This window comes from Malurus melanocephalus, unplaced genomic scaffold, assembly GCF_030028575.1.
Source record: "Malurus melanocephalus ecotype Western Australia unplaced genomic scaffold, MMel_1.1 scaffold_587, whole genome shotgun sequence".
NCBI classification, from domain to species: domain Eukaryota; kingdom Metazoa; phylum Chordata; class Aves; order Passeriformes; family Maluridae; genus Malurus; species Malurus melanocephalus.
Window position 1 is genome coordinate 93,976 of NW_026623819.1, and position 15,111 is coordinate 109,086.

Below are 15,111 nucleotides of genomic sequence, written 5' to 3' on the forward strand. Positions count from 1 at the left end.
ATTCAAGGATTCCTGACTGCAAACCCTCCCATTTTCAGGGTTCAGTGTGGACTGGTGGGCACTGGGGGTGCTGATGTTTGAGATGATGGCAGGAAGGTCCCCCTTCGACATCATCACTGACAATCCAGACATGAACACTGAAGATTACCTCTTCCAAGGTACAGCCCTGGGAATTGGGGTTGTTTTGGGGGGAATATTTTATTTATGGGGGTTTTGTGGGGGATATTTATGCAAAGCCAAACTGGCACTTTGCAGAGCAGAGTTAGGATTTCCTTTCCTGTTGTTACCTCACAGCTGCTGTGGTTGGTCATTGTGAAGCTGCTGACTCCATAACAGCAAAACTTCTTTAAARCAGTTCCTGCAGTTCTATAGCAGAATCTGTCAGGGTCTTCTTGAAGGRCCTAATATTAAATTAATTTCTGATTAAAATCACACTTTGCATGTGTRCAAACTGAGGACTGAAAGTTTTATTTCCTGTTTACACAACAAAAAATAGCAGAAGGTAATGAAGATTATGTCCCTTAGGAAATCTTGCAATGTCAATATAACAATGCCTTCAATTCCTGTAGCTCCTTTTGTTTGCATGCTTTTAAATAATTGCTTTATCTCCTCATTTTCCAACTGATACCATATCGATAATAACAGTTTTTATATTGAAATCATGCTCAATATCACAAACCAAAACCCAATATTGCTGTTTTTAAACCTGTTACAGTTATTCTGGAGAAGCCAATCCGGATTCCAAGGTTTCTTTCTGTCAAGGCCTCCCATGTGTTAAAAGGATTTTTAAACAAGGTAAATAACATTCTCTTATTTTTAGCATCTGGAAGCTGGAAGTCAGAGCTTCCTGTTGAAAGTGATACAGTTAAGAAGTTAATCTGCTTACTGATAAGAAAATCTGTAAAACCTTGGTATCCTCTATGTTAAAAACCCTGCTTAGCAAATTTACTGAGGGAATTCTACAGCATAGGATTGATTTTTCAACTAGGTGCAGGCTTTTAAAAATAACTATAGCTTTGTTTATAAAGTCCTTTCTGTAGTATTTATTACTTATTTAATTAAGCTGATTGAAATCTATAGAACCATTCTCATGAATGGAGAAAAGAAGGCTATGAATTCAACATTTGTGAATAAATGCCTTATTTTAAGAAGCTGTAAAATATAATTTAAAAATTAAATTTCAAACAAACTTTATTTAAAAAAATAAATTTAAAAAATCCCTTGCTAGCCATAGTGTGTTTATCCCAGCAGAGTTTGCACAGTCATGGGAATGCTGGAGTCATCTCTGTGGGCTTTTGGCAAATGTGGGCTGTAAGTGGCTTGGAGTGTGTAATTCCAGTGTCTGTGTTTTCCACAGGATCCCAAAGAAAGGCTTGGCTGTCAGCCCCAGACTGGATTTGCTGATATCAAGTCTCACACGTTTTTTCGCAGCATAGACTGGGATCTGGTAAAAATCAGTCCTTGTGTTTCTGGGGGTTCAACAGGAAGAAGTAATTAATTTATTAATTGTGTGTGTATAACAACACTGCTGCAAGCAGGGAAAATCATTGCTGTAAATGTAAAAGCAGAACTCATWGCACATTAAAACCTTGAATTTATAATTTTTGACTTCTAAAATCAGTAGGATTATTCAGGTGGGTATCAGGATTTAATAACCTGAGGAGGGCTGAGCAGGATCAGTTCCTTTTGTTTAGGATGTGGCAGGAGAGCAGTGGGGTTATTTATAAAGGGTTTGATTATAGTTCTCAGGTTTTCTTTGGTCCTGCTGGTGTGAAGGAGGTTTTTGGTTCATGGTGAAGATGATGACTTGCATTCCAATASGTTTGCAAGCATAAAATTCTATCAAAATTGAGTTTTTAATTGTGTTAACTGCTGTCTTCAGCAAGGAAACCATCCCAGAAATGACACTGTAACATTTATTGACATTTGAGCAATAAAACTGCGAAGTCTGCAGCACTTCCCTATCAGCATTACATTTTTAATAGCTGGTTAACAATTGAAAAGTGTGTCTGTAGTATTTCCATAGTCTGGGAAGGCTGAAGTGGAGGAAGAGGCAGCAATAAGATGAAAGAGTTCAGATGAGAGAAAGCTGCACAGTTTCRTTTTCCCTTTGAAGCTGCTGCTCTGAATTTCATTGTAACATTCTTCAGAGAATTCATTCAGTGTATAAAGAGCCAGGGTTTTAAAAGACTTGGTGTTTACAAAATTATCCCTGTAATGAGGGCTGGCTTTAATTTTGTCAGATGTCTCTTGCTTGGAGTTCTCCCTTCAGCCTGAGTGGTTTTTTGTTTTTTGGGGTTTTGGTTTTTTTTTTTTTTCTGCCTTGTGGTGCTCCAGACCAGCTCACCTGGGGCTGTGGAGCAGAACATCATGTCCTGCAGTTTTTTCTGCTTTGCAGTTCTTTGACAGAGAGGGAAAAAGACAGGATTTGGATTTGTATTTTCTGTATTGTAGAAAAAAGTCTTCCTTAAAATTGGTACTTGTTGGTCAACATTTAYGCTGATTGAATTTGATGTTTTCTAACATTTTTGTGGCTGAAAGCTTTAATATTAAATAACCTATTTAAAAAAAYTGGGAAGATTTAGGTGATCAGTTTTGTAAAATGATTAGGACAGTGCTGCTCAGGAGGAGCAATGTGAAATGCATTTGGAAGTAAAYTTCTAATAAGTTTTGGCAAAAATGCTCAGGAGAAAATGAGAAAATATTTGGAAAGCTTTTTTAGTTATTAGAATCTTCAACTCACCACCTGCATTTCAAAAAAAACAATTTGGACTTAAAAGCTTTTCCAAATCTTTTCAAGTTGAAACCCAAGGAAACCAGTCTAACACTGACTTAAACTTGTTCTGTGTGAAGCTTGAGCTAAGTGGAAAAAGAAATACAGGGAAAGTGAAGCCRCAGCCCAGGAACATTTTTCCTGGTGTTAGTCATCCCAACTGCCCCTGGCACAGCCCAGAACATTTCAGATTGCTCTCTCTGGTGTAGGATGGCTCAGCAGCATCCAGGGCAGTTCTGGTTTTGGTTGTTTTGGTATATTCAGTCTGTTCTTATCTCAGTGCCTGGTTTTGGTTGTTTTGGTATATTCAGTCTGTTCTTATCTCAGTGCCTGGTTTTGGTTGTTTGGTATATTCAGTCTGTTCTTATCTCAGTGCCTGGTTTTGGTTGTTTGGTATATTCAGTCTGTTCTTATCTCAGTGCCTGATTTTGGTTGTTTTGGTATATTCAGTCTGTTCTTATCTCAGTGCCTGATTTTGGTTGTTTTGGTATATTCAGTCTGTTCTTATCTCGGTGCCTGGTTTATGGTGTTTAATCTCCTGGAGCAAGAACTGCACAGCCCTAGCTACTGTTTGCAGTGAGGTGTTTTCTAGAGCTCTGCCACCACTTTTTTCATGCATTTTCTCAAGTTAGAGGCTTATTTAAGAGGGCTTTCATACTTTGCTGAGTATAACAAAAAGGAAATCTGCTGTTTAACCCCTTGTGGAATAATGCCTGGCTGTTGGATGTGAGTGTGTGGGGCTAAAACTCACAGGGACAGCCCTGCCACCYTCCTTCRGTTTTGAAATGTTCATTTTGCTGATTCCTTCATGCTGCCATTCTTGTTTGGGAGGAGCTGATTATTTCTTCCTCGCARCTTTGAGTGCTTTCCCAGACCTGATCATTGATAGGATGTTGACGTGTTAATTCACCACCCTGTGACWGTTTCACAATTTCCTCCTATCTCCATCTGTACTTACTGTGCTCTTGTCTGAAACCTGAAATCCAAGATCTTTGTGTGATTTATTCCCTTGTTTCGTCTGCTCTGTGCCAAGCATCATGAGATATCCTGGCCCTAAAATCAGGTTTGSTCCCCATGTTGGTAATACAAATCATCATTTTGGTCAGTGGAAATTACACTCATACTTACCTGTCCTAAGTTAGATTATGGAAATTTGTAGCCTGGACAGTTTTTTAACTGAATATAAATGTTAGAATTAGAATGTTGGTGTCTGCTGCTATAAATTGGACTAAGTGACAGATTGCACACAAATGCAGGAAGAAAAGTAGGTCGATTTCTCAGGAACTAAAATAAATATATTGTGCTGACTGCTGTATTGCAGCAGGGTGGGAATTTATCAATCCCGAGTGTAATCTACCAATYTGGAGAAAACTTAAATGGTTGAATTATTTGTAGATTTTTATTTTAAAATTAATTTAAAATGCAGAGCACTAATTGTGTTGGTGTGTGTTGCCTGGCTTGTAACGTGCATTACTTGGGTATTTTGACATTTYTTTTCAATAATATTTACTGCAGTTGGATTTGATGTTCCTGAGGGATTTTGTATCTCTTCCACACTGACATTTTTCCTTTCCCCCATGTTTTGGGCAGCTGGAGAAGAAGCAGACGACGCCCCCGTTCCAGCCACAGATCACAGACGATTATGGGTTGGAYAACTTCGACACGCAGTTCACCAGCGAGCCCGTGCAGCTCACCCCAGATGATGAGTATGTGCTGCTTTTCCCAAATCCASCTGCAAATTAGAAATTAATTCCTAAATTATCTGAAAAACACTAAGACAAGACTACGTACTTGCCATTAGAGCATAGTCATGTTACAGTAAATTCAAAATCTTATGATACAAGCCTGACCAGTGTTCTAACAAACTTAATCACTGCTCTCATTTGTTTTTCAGAGATATAATAAAGCGAATAGATCAGTCAGAATTTGAAGGATTTGAATATATTAATCCATTGTTGCTGTCAACAGAAGAAACAGTATGAAGGAATGACCTCGTTGGGGACAGTGTGAATGACATTAATTTATCCTTAACTACAGTATATGCATGCGAGGCTGGGGACTGGTCACTTTGGATGGAGACCAATGATCTAAAAACAAATTTGCTGCTGAAAATCAAAGAAGAGAATAATGATTTTGGTGGGTGTCCTCTGCCACTTAGTGATTCTTAAGTTCTGGGCACTGACACAACTGGCTTCATTAATGAAGGAATTTGCATTTTGTGCCTGTTTCATGAAGGATTGAAACGTTCATTGCATCCCTGCAAAAGGAGATCATGAGAAACTTTGAGATCCACACACTTTCTACAAACATTTGATGCAATGAGCTCCCAGTTGAAGAGTATTACAGTGTAACATCCTGAAGAATAAAATATATTACGGTGGTGTTGAAGCTTATTTTTGATGCCTTTTTTCACAAGTGGTACCTGTCTTAACATCTCAGATATATTTAAAAGGAGTTGTGTTTTATTAGCAATCAAAACATAAATTTGGGTACAGGATTTAAGTGCCTAAATGGATAAACTGCATTGAAGGATATTGCGTATTTGGGACGTTCTTACACCTGGTAAGTTCTGCTTGTTAATATTAAAGTAACATTTCCATCTTAAACATACAGTTCACAGCTGCAGMCTGATGTTTAGTTGCATTTTTACAGGATTTGGAATGCAGAGTGACTCRGTGAGATTAATTCCAAATTAAAATTTACGGTATCAATTTCAGAATCCGTTGTCTTAAACTCCAAATTTACCAAAATGTAGAGATTGAAGAAGACTAAATTTGCACACAAAGGATTTCTAAACATACTTAAGCAGTGCCTACACCTACAATGATATTRTGTTGTATATTAGATTTTTGAAAAGTATTTTTATCAACAATACAAATATTCAGATGTAGAGCAAAAGCATAGTAAAGCATAGCCTTAAAGTTTAAGTAGTAAATCTAGAAGAACCATAAGATAAAATCCACTTTCCTGATAAAGCACACCTCCTACTTATGATAAACTGTCTGCTTACAGTTGCTCAGTGTACATTAATAACTAAKCATTCTGCATCAGAGAATGGGATCTTTCAGAAATGATTTGCATCAAAGTAGTACAATTTTTTTAATGGAAGAAAAATGAATACCTAAGAAATTGGAAGAAGCAWAAGACAACGATGGAATCCCTTCTGGTGGGATCTGGGGGGTGCCAGGGGGGGCCAGGGCATCTGAAAGGGGAGGAACTCAGGAGCTGGCAAAGCTGAGTTTGGGGTCCTGGAGCTGCAGCTGCCTCWGCTCTGCTGCCTTGGGCTGGGCTTGGGCTTCAGGGGCTGTGTGGGAAAGAAAAAAAAAAACCCTGTGCTTATGGCATCTTACCTGATTTGGTGTAAAACACAGGATCAATTGTGACACTTTCACTTTCTTTACATTAACCTATGGTTTTCTCAGGGTACAGCATTGCATTAGGTGCTGAACATGACATCTTTGGGATTCACATCCAAGTCATGAGGTGCTAGGACCAGACTGCCAAAACATTGTTTGAAATATTCAATTAATCATTGATTAACAATCTACGTTTTGTATCCCCTCCTTAGCCACAATTATGCAGACCTGTGGTTGTTTAGTTCTACGAATCCCATTCAGGTTTCAGTTGTGGGTTTCTCTGTTGGACTGTAGCTTTTCATATTCAGCAAAATGTGTTTTAATCAGCACTAAATAATTTAACTAGTAAAAAGTACTTGCCTCAAATGCCTGGACTTTAGATACTTTATTATCTACTGAAGGCAACATTACCTTTTAAATGTAACCTGACATTTTTTTAATTGCTCCTTTTCCCCTCTTATTTTATTTACCCTGAATAACTTCCCATTCAGTGTTTTCAACTCCCCTGGTACTGAAGCTAATCCGTAGTGATCAGAGTGACTGCAGGCAGCTCATGAATGGAACTGKGACAGGTTAAGCTGTCCTTTGACATGCCAGGGCATGGAACTTTAAACTGGAAATATTAGAAATGTGGGTTGGGGTTTTTTTTAACCTTTTTTCTAGGTTTCAGAACATTTTGGGAGGGAGGGAAGGAAGAATAGAAAGACACATTTTGCTAAACAAACATTGTAAAGACTATTTGATTTTTATTTAAGACTTTACAGGCATTTACAATGTTGCTGTGTTGCCAAATAGTTTGCTGGGTACAAGTTTGGTTGCTCATGTGCAAGTGTTTGAATAATGTTCTGTTCATGATGAAGGGGAAATTTTTTATATAAAGTACTTGTTTTATAAATAAAAGAAAATGAAGGATGTAATTAAATGTGTGGTTTGGAAAAAAAAAATCCTAATATATTACAAATGGATCTGGTAATGATATATAGTTGTCTTATTTGAAATAGTAAATGAAAATTCTAGCTAATTTAATGATTGTAAAACAGTAAATATGTTCTTGTAGTTTTGTATAATTAATTAGTTGGGATCTTTGCTGACCAGTTTTAATTGTGCAGAAGATGGTATACTAATCCATAACAGCTGAGATCATTTATATTCTTGCACATCTATTAAAGAMTTTAATGAAAAAGTTAATAGACTGTTATTATTTGTCAGTAAACTGGGCTATGTCCAACTTCTGAAACAGACCCTACTGTTAAATTAACTCCATAGGAGCCTTTGTGTATTTTTATACTGTACTGTGTTTATTCTGTGTCTGAATCCCAACTCAGCTGCAGCTTTGGAGGTCCAGGGCAATAAACTAGAGCAGGTTGGTGATCTCATCCCTTGGTTTGTGGTTACTGAACTGTCACTAAATGTCATTTATTGCCATTCCAGGCTTACCCAGTGTTCACCTGCTCCTGTTGAGAAGGGACCAGAAGAGCAGCTGAGCCCCTGAACCCCTTCCAGCCCCAACAGGCTCTGGGTTGTTCCCTGCTCTCAGCACTGGTGGTGCGTGGGGGGGCTGTGTGGCTACAAAAAGGAGCTCTTGATTCACTGAGTGTTCAATCTCCCTTTTGCAGCTTAATTAGCCCAGTCATGTTAATCGCCTGTTTAACACAGATTCTGACTTAGAAACCTGCACAGTAAGGTTTGAATTTAGCTGGGCTCCTTCACAAACATAAAAACCCCACCCCCTTTACTTGGTCTGAGGTGTGTTTTAACATAGCTACAATCACAGATTCAATTCTACAATTACATTTTCTTAGTTAGATCTTAAAATAATGGAAAACACTTRAGTTCAAATGACTTTAACTAAGTTTATTTTCATAAATTACCTGTTTAGGAAAAAAATACCAGTAAACTTTTGGATTAGAGTAAGTAACAGTTGTCTTTTGCTCAGCTGCTTTCTTCTGTCCTGGGAGAGTCAGAACTGTGGTGCCTCAGACAAAGCAGGGTCTCCAGGGATTTCCAATAGCACATTTTTTCAGGAGTGCCAAGTCTGATTTCCCTGGGGGTCTCTGGGACACCCCAGAGCACCATTTTCAGAACTAGAACTACTTTACATACATTTGAGAGGCTTCAACATAAAAAAAGCCCAAATAGGGAGGTGGCACTTGACCTTCCATTGAGTTACTGGTTTGTGATCCTTAAGCAAGTCAGAGACAAGGCTGTGCTTGACATGTTTTTTCCTTTTCCTTGGAGAATCTTCATCCTTGGCCTTGTTCCTTGGCTCTCCATTCTTCTGGATTTACCACATGACATCATCTGCACTTTCAGACAAGCACCTGGCAAGGTGGCCATCGATATCCAGCTGTGAGAGTCTGCAAACACAGAGTTTGTGCAGTGAGAAAACACTCAAATCCTATTGACTGTTCTTTACCCTCTSCCAGAAGTGTGCTGGTACCTTAGTGGGGGAATCACTCCTGTGCCCAGCAAATGCACTAAAACCTCCTTTCCTTGCCATTACTGCTGCTCAAACTGGAGCTGAGTAGCACAGAATATGGAGACCTGATGCATTTTAAGCCTTTCTGTCTAAATATCTTGATAGAACGACCAAAATTGTATAAATATTAATGCAGCCACTGCCGTCTCCTTGTTCAGCCTCAAACAATAGGAAAAGTTGCACCCAACAGAGCTTGCAGGATTAGAGGCCTTGTTGAAAAGCACATTTTCAACAACTCTGACAGCCTGAGTACTGTAAAATTGTGTTAACAGCTCTTACTGTAGAGCAGATACTCAACTTGTAAACTGGATTAAAGTAGGTAATTCTGACAGTTAAAAAGGACCTTACAGTGGTTTTTTCTGCTTGTGTTATTCTGTATACAGAGGATGCATCCAGAATCTGCTGGGGTTCAGTTACAGGAAAGGYATGAAAGAAAACCAAAACACAAACTTACCTTCCACTAAACTGCATCAGACACATTGGACAACTGTCAAGAGTTGAAGATCCTTCGCTCTGGTTTTCCATCTTCTCCTCACAGCTCTCAGCCCCAGGAGTGCTCCCGAGCCGAGGCTTCTCCACAGGAGCCCCTCTGGCCTCTCCCCCTGGAACATCCCCTTGATGTGTTTGCATTTCAGGCTCTTTCTCTCCCTTTTCTCTTCTGTCTGCCCTGCTGTTCTGCTGAGGGCTGGAAGCTGCTGCAGGGCTTTGTGCCAATGCCAAGGGCTGTGCTGTGCTGCTGTGTCCACGCAGTTTACATGACTTAGGACTCACATCCAGGTTTGAAACACCTCTTGTCTCTTCCCCAGCCRCAGTTTTGGCTTGATCTGTTCTGGYTCCCCAGCRGGTTTTCTCAGCTGTAGAWSATAAACTTTTCAGTTTATCTGCTTGGCCTTGTCCTTTATGTAACTCATTGCTCTGGCTCTGTGTTGGCTGWTGGGAGCTCAGATCCTCAGGGTTCAGACATTTTTCTTTGTGAAAAGATGGGAATGATACCCACTGAAAGTCTTTTTTTCCAACTGTAAAGACTTCCTGGTGTTCTGGACTCTTTTCCTCAGCCTTCTACAACACACACAGAGAGAATGTTTTAAGCAAATGTACCTCAATCAATACCTAAACCCCAGGCTTTGGGAACACATTGCAAATACTGAGAAAGCTGAAGTACACTGAAGAAAAGAACATTTTATTTACATCCCTTTTCTGGCACCCATAAAGCAATCAGGAGCTTCCTGGAGCTGATGAAATATGCGTCTTCCCTTAACATTTCTAAATAAATACAATGGGTACTCGTGCTCCAGAGACCAAGGATGAGAACAGCAACCTGCTGCTGGTCAGGGGATAAAAAAAGTACTTTATTAGCAGTTATATTTTTTGTGCTGTGATCTTGCCTAGTGCTGCTGGAGTGATGTCAGGGTGGTTCTGTGCAATTATCTCCTCCATTAGAGTTTGCCTTTTCCAGTTTCATTCCTTTGGGACATGCTGGTGGTTTATGGCAGTCACCATCTTTACACAGCCTCCCTCTTCCCARCAAAATGTTGGAAAGAATTTGCTGTACTGCCAAAAAAAGCTGTCCTTATATTCCCTGCCACACCATGCTCGGGCACACCACTGCTGGGAGAGAATAAAGAGCTGAAACCCCACATCTCTAAAAGCTATTTCAGGTTGTTTCCCATTAACCAGGCTGTCGCTATTGGAAGCAGGACACAAAGTGCAAAAACAAGGATACAGCACGCTACCTTTTCCAAGAACTCCGGAAAGCTGGGCACTGTGTCCCAGTTTGTGCAGTGTGAATTTTGACTGATGTCTTTCAGTAACAAAATCCAGGTTTTTTCACACTCMTTTAATTCTTCCTTTTCAAACCAGGAACATCTGTCAGTCGATGTCCTGTAAAGACAGACACAGTCCAACAGTTTGAAGGCAGCAGAGAGGAAAGAAAATACTCCTACACTGATGCCTCTTTTATCTGGCACACAAAGACATTATTTAGCCTGTAAACTAAACTACTTTTTTACAGCTTTCTAAGACTTAAGTAATTTATACAGGTAGCAAAAAATTAATGTCTAAATGCTTTCTTTCCTGCTTGTAACAAATGAGCTGTAGGCATCTATCACTATTTTTACTTCCAAGARAAACAGTTAAGTGCAGCCACTGTTTTATCTTCTCAACACCTGCTGAGTAGAGAAATCATGGAAGTGCTGAACTGAGGGTGGCAATTACACTGGTTCTCATGTATGTCAGGGCACTCCCGCACTGCCATTTGAAATTACTGATTATCTTCCCAAACAACTTGATGTAATCGATCCTAGGAACTATAAGCACTAGAAGATAATGCTGTATAAAGACAATTCCAAGGGGAGCATGGTTTGTTAATGTCACAATGGTATTTCCAGCATTCTTCCTCATGTGTTTTCTTGGGTCACTGTCCAGGAATGAAGCTGCACGGTGAAGAAATTAGAAATTACAAGATCTCAAGAGTGATGAACCTTTGCCAGCCCGTGGTGGAAGGGACACAGCAATGGTGTGGGGTCATCCCCCTGGGCTCAAATATGAACCGAGCCACTGACTGCCTTCAGTCCTCCGCCACCAGGGCTGGAAAAAGCAGGAATTACTTCTGCTCTCCTGTGAGCTGTATTCTGGATGAAAGAAAACTGAGTTTTCACACATTAACATTTCTCAGGCCCTGTCCTCGCCTGTGCTGTTCCGTGCTGAGGAATGTGCGGAAGGCGTGGGGCCCGGTGTGCTTTATCCCCCAATTTTATCTCGTATTTTTTAAATGACACTACAGGCCGTTTTTTATGAAATAACCTTTAACAGACAATTCTGACGGCGAAACGCCGCGGGTCGCTGGGGCGGTGCAGTCCCGGCCTGGGTGAGGCGCTCCGGCCCCCGGGATCGGTTTAATCCCCCTGGAGCAGATCCGATCCCCCCGTGACCGATCTGATCCCCCTGGAGCCGATCTGATCCCCCGGGATCGTTCTAATCCCCCTGGAGCCGATCCGATCCCCCGGGGCCGATCCGATCCCCCCGGGACCGATCTGATCCCCCTGGAGCCGATCTGATCCCCCTGGAGCCGATCTGATCCCCCGGGATGGATATGATCCCCCTGGAGCCGATGCGATCCCCCGGAGCCGATCCGATACCCCCGGGACCGATCTGATCACCCGGGATCGATCTGATCACCCGGGATCGATCTGATCACCCTGGATCTATCTGATCCCCCTGGAGCTGATCCGATCCTCCTGGAGCCGATCCGATCCCCCGGGACCGATATGATCCCCCTGGAGCCGATCCGATCCCCCTGGAGCCGATGCGATCCTCCCGGGGCCGATCCGATCCTCCTGGAGCTGATCCGATCCCCCTGGAGCCGATGCGATCCTCCCGGGGCCGATCTGATCCCCCCGGTCCCGACTCACTGGGGCCTCGGCGGGGGCTCAGGGCCGGGGCCGCGGGCGGACGGCGCCGTCCGGGGCTTCAGGCGCAGCTTGGCGGCTCCTTCCTCACACATGGCCCGGGCTCCCCGCGCCTCGCCGGGGGACGGCGCTGGCGGCCGAGGGAAGGCGGGGAGAGAGGGCGGCCGGGCCTTCCTCCTCTTCCTCCTCCTCCTCCTCCTCCTCCTGCCGCGGCGCGTTGTGACTCTCCGCCCTCAGAGCCGCCTTCACTGCCCGGGGCGGCGGGAGCGGGCGACGAGTTCTGAGGGCACCTTGAGGGGAGCCTGCCGTTCCCCAGCCACTACGCCCCTCAGCCAGCGGGGGCTGGTCTGCCTGGAAAACGCCCATTTTTSTGTTACTTTTACCCCTCAAACTTGATGTTTTTGTGTGGTTTTAGTGTGTTGGGAAGGGCAGGTTTGAGGCTGCGATGGGGGGCACCCGTTGCTGAGGGGGACAAGATGGCGGCGGGTCCCGCCCTGGCTGTGGAACTGCCGCGCCCCAGCAAACCCAAAGGCTGTTCTTCCAAAAAAAAAAAAAAAAATAAAATGAACCGGGAGCGCCCCTCTGACCTAATTTCTCTTTGAGAGAAGAAGCTGAAGTGATGCAGTTTGACGTGTTTGGCGGGAATGTCGCCGTGTGGCTTGAAATAAAAGTGCTGGAGAGGGTCTGAACACTCTCCGGGCTGCAGCCTTCTCAGAAAAAAGGCACCAGAGGAATGGTGACAGACGTTTTACCCTCCAACAGTGCATGAAAGGATCAGGAAGTAACTCTACTGTTAAATTCTTTAAAATTGGTTCCAAAAAATAATTGTACGAGGAAATAAATCCAGTTTGGTAACAGGTGTTTATGAGGGAGCACCAGTACAGAGCACCCCTTCCATAAACCCAATTTATTATTAGTGAAAGATTAATCCTTTTCTGTAACTGCATTTATGTATCACTGCATGTCTGTGGACAGTTTCATCTTTGGATTCTTCCCAGTTGAAAGGAGACATCWGCATTGACTGTGTTAAAAGTTAGACCTGTGAATCATTGCATTGGTCACACAGCCCAGCAAAAATCTGAATTAACAGTTGACGTGACTTAATGACTCAGGTACCTTGTGTTTTAGTGAGTCCATAATGTCTTTTATTCTATATAATAACTAATTTCTTTACATGAAATGAGCATTCATAGGCGAACTTTTGTAGATAAAAATGTTGGAAAAGCAAAGTATTGGTTTGCTCCCAGAATTTGTGTCAGTTTATACAACAGGTAGCCCAGCTGAAAAATACAAATGATAAAAAATCGYCACACTGGAGGGCCAACAGTTCAGCTGTGTGATGGACAGACTAAAACGAGAATAAAATTGAGGAAGAAAGAAACGRCAGTGGGAAAGCCCAACCCCTGTCACACAGATTAACCTTTTCCCACATTAATATCTGTTACAGCCACTGCAGTGCCCAGGCAACACTCAAGGGACAGTCACGGTGTTCTGCCTGTCATTTTTGTTGCCATTTAGAAGCTGCTTTCCAGTGTGGTGAAAGGAAATCCCAGGAAAAAGGCCCCCTTTTCCTTCTCTGTCGGGAAAGGCGTTCCCCTCAAAAGCTGCAGGTGGAAAAAAGGTAAGTGGAACAGAGGCAAGGGGTGAATTTGGATCTGAATGTGGAGAGGAAGGTGGTGATGGCAGCAGAGCAAAAAAAAAAGCAGGAGAAAGGGGGTGTAAATAAAGCAAAAGTGTGGATTGCAGAGGAGATTGGCCGTGGAAGTGGTGGAAAATGAGGTGACAAGGAGGGGTAGAAATTAGATTTCACATCTAGCTGAAGAAGTGTTCCTTTGGGGATTTTACTCAGGATCACTGGGAATTGTGGCCCAGCGCTGACTGTCACCACATGGAGGCAGCAAACTATGCAAAAACAGGGATTTAACAAAATCCGGGGGGCTGTGAAAGCACTCCGAACATACTCCTGGGTGTATCTGTCTTAATGATCAGTTATGCCACGGGGTTTCTTTTATTCCGTGATGTTTGGGTTAGTGTTTTATGTTTTATGACCCCTTGGACACTACTTGGACAATCCTCTGCTCCTAAATCATGTGTTGTGCTCATGGATTGATGTTGTTAGATACGACTTCTCCCAGAACAACCATCAGGAGTGCAGCCTGTTCTTTATGCTGGAGGTGTTGCCGTGTGGTGCTGTGAGCACTTAGAGCATTTGAAAAAGTTTTGTTATGGGGGAACATAAAAATTGGTTATTGTGCAGTAAGGGCCACAAATGGAAGGATATAATAAAAAGAATAGGGGAAATTATTACTGCAGCTTCTGCTTGTAAAAAGCAAAGGGGAAAACCTTGCTTCTGTAGCAACTGTAGATTGTGTGTAGGTTTGGATTTTGCATATTTAACTTAAAATTCTAAGATTTTTTTTATTGTTGTCYGTTTAATGCATACCCGTTGTAACCAGCACATGAATGTTCTCATTCTTGCTCTATCTGCTTCTGTAACTACATACAGATTTCAAACTACAAATCTTTGTTCATTAAGAGTATTAAGTATTTTATTTCTGCAGCTTTCCAGAATTAATAATGTACTAAGAATAGGARGGTGAAGTGTAGAATAGGCCTTGTTCTTGGGTTTGCCTGTTTGCACAAGATCATATCTACTGTTTCCTCCACTGCATGGAAATCCTATTACTTCTTGCTTGATTTTGGGTCTTGCTAATTTAATAATTAGAATGTTTAGTGGTCTTAGAAAAAAAGTTCTCCGAGAAATGCAGACAGTAATCTTTATCATAATCAGCCTTGACTGGATTTGAGCCAGTGGTCAAGGGATTTGAGCTTGTGGAAGCCAGAATGCTCCTACAGATTATCTGCAGGGATTTCCTTGTAAAKGGAGTGCCAGCATGTGTAGTTATCTCTTCCCTGTTGAGTCTCATCAAGCTGCACACGCCTAATCTTTACTTACATGGTCCCTGATTCTTGCTGTAAAGTGGGCCTCAGTTTTAACTTTTGCTCTCAGGAAGAAGGGGCTATTATAACAAATTCTAATCCTTTTGCAGTTCCACAATCACTAAAGCCTATAAATTGCCTGCCAAACAAACCAAG

At 42.0% G+C, this 15,111-nt stretch overlaps 2 protein-coding genes across 2 annotated transcripts in view; one reads left to right on the forward strand and one right to left on the reverse strand.

Annotated features, from left to right (window-relative positions):
* PRKCZ (protein kinase C zeta) overlaps window positions 1-7,380 on the forward strand; it is a 40,995-nt gene extending 33,615 nt beyond the window's left edge. The window contains exons 15-19 of the mRNA XM_057382772.1: window positions 39-158; window positions 716-795; window positions 1,358-1,447; window positions 4,364-4,479; window positions 4,668-7,380. Coding sequence (XP_057238755.1) covers window positions 39-158; window positions 716-795; window positions 1,358-1,447; window positions 4,364-4,479; window positions 4,668-4,755 — 494 coding nt within the window. The 3' untranslated portion in view covers window positions 4,756-7,380. The remainder of the gene's footprint in view (window positions 1-38; window positions 159-715; window positions 796-1,357; window positions 1,448-4,363; window positions 4,480-4,667) is intronic.
* A 100-nt stretch (window positions 7,381-7,480) lies between these two features.
* Window positions 7,481-12,215, reverse strand: FAAP20 (FA core complex associated protein 20). The gene is made up of 4 exons (XM_057382776.1): window positions 12,019-12,215; window positions 10,342-10,489; window positions 9,063-9,667; window positions 7,481-8,486 (listed from the first exon to the last, which is right to left on the reverse strand). The coding sequence occupies exons 1-4, from the start codon at window positions 12,108-12,110 to the stop codon at window positions 8,414-8,416; spliced, it is 918 nt and encodes a 305-aa protein (XP_057238759.1). The 5' UTR covers window positions 12,111-12,215; the 3' UTR covers window positions 7,481-8,413.
* Between the last annotated feature and the right edge of the window lie 2,896 nt (window positions 12,216-15,111).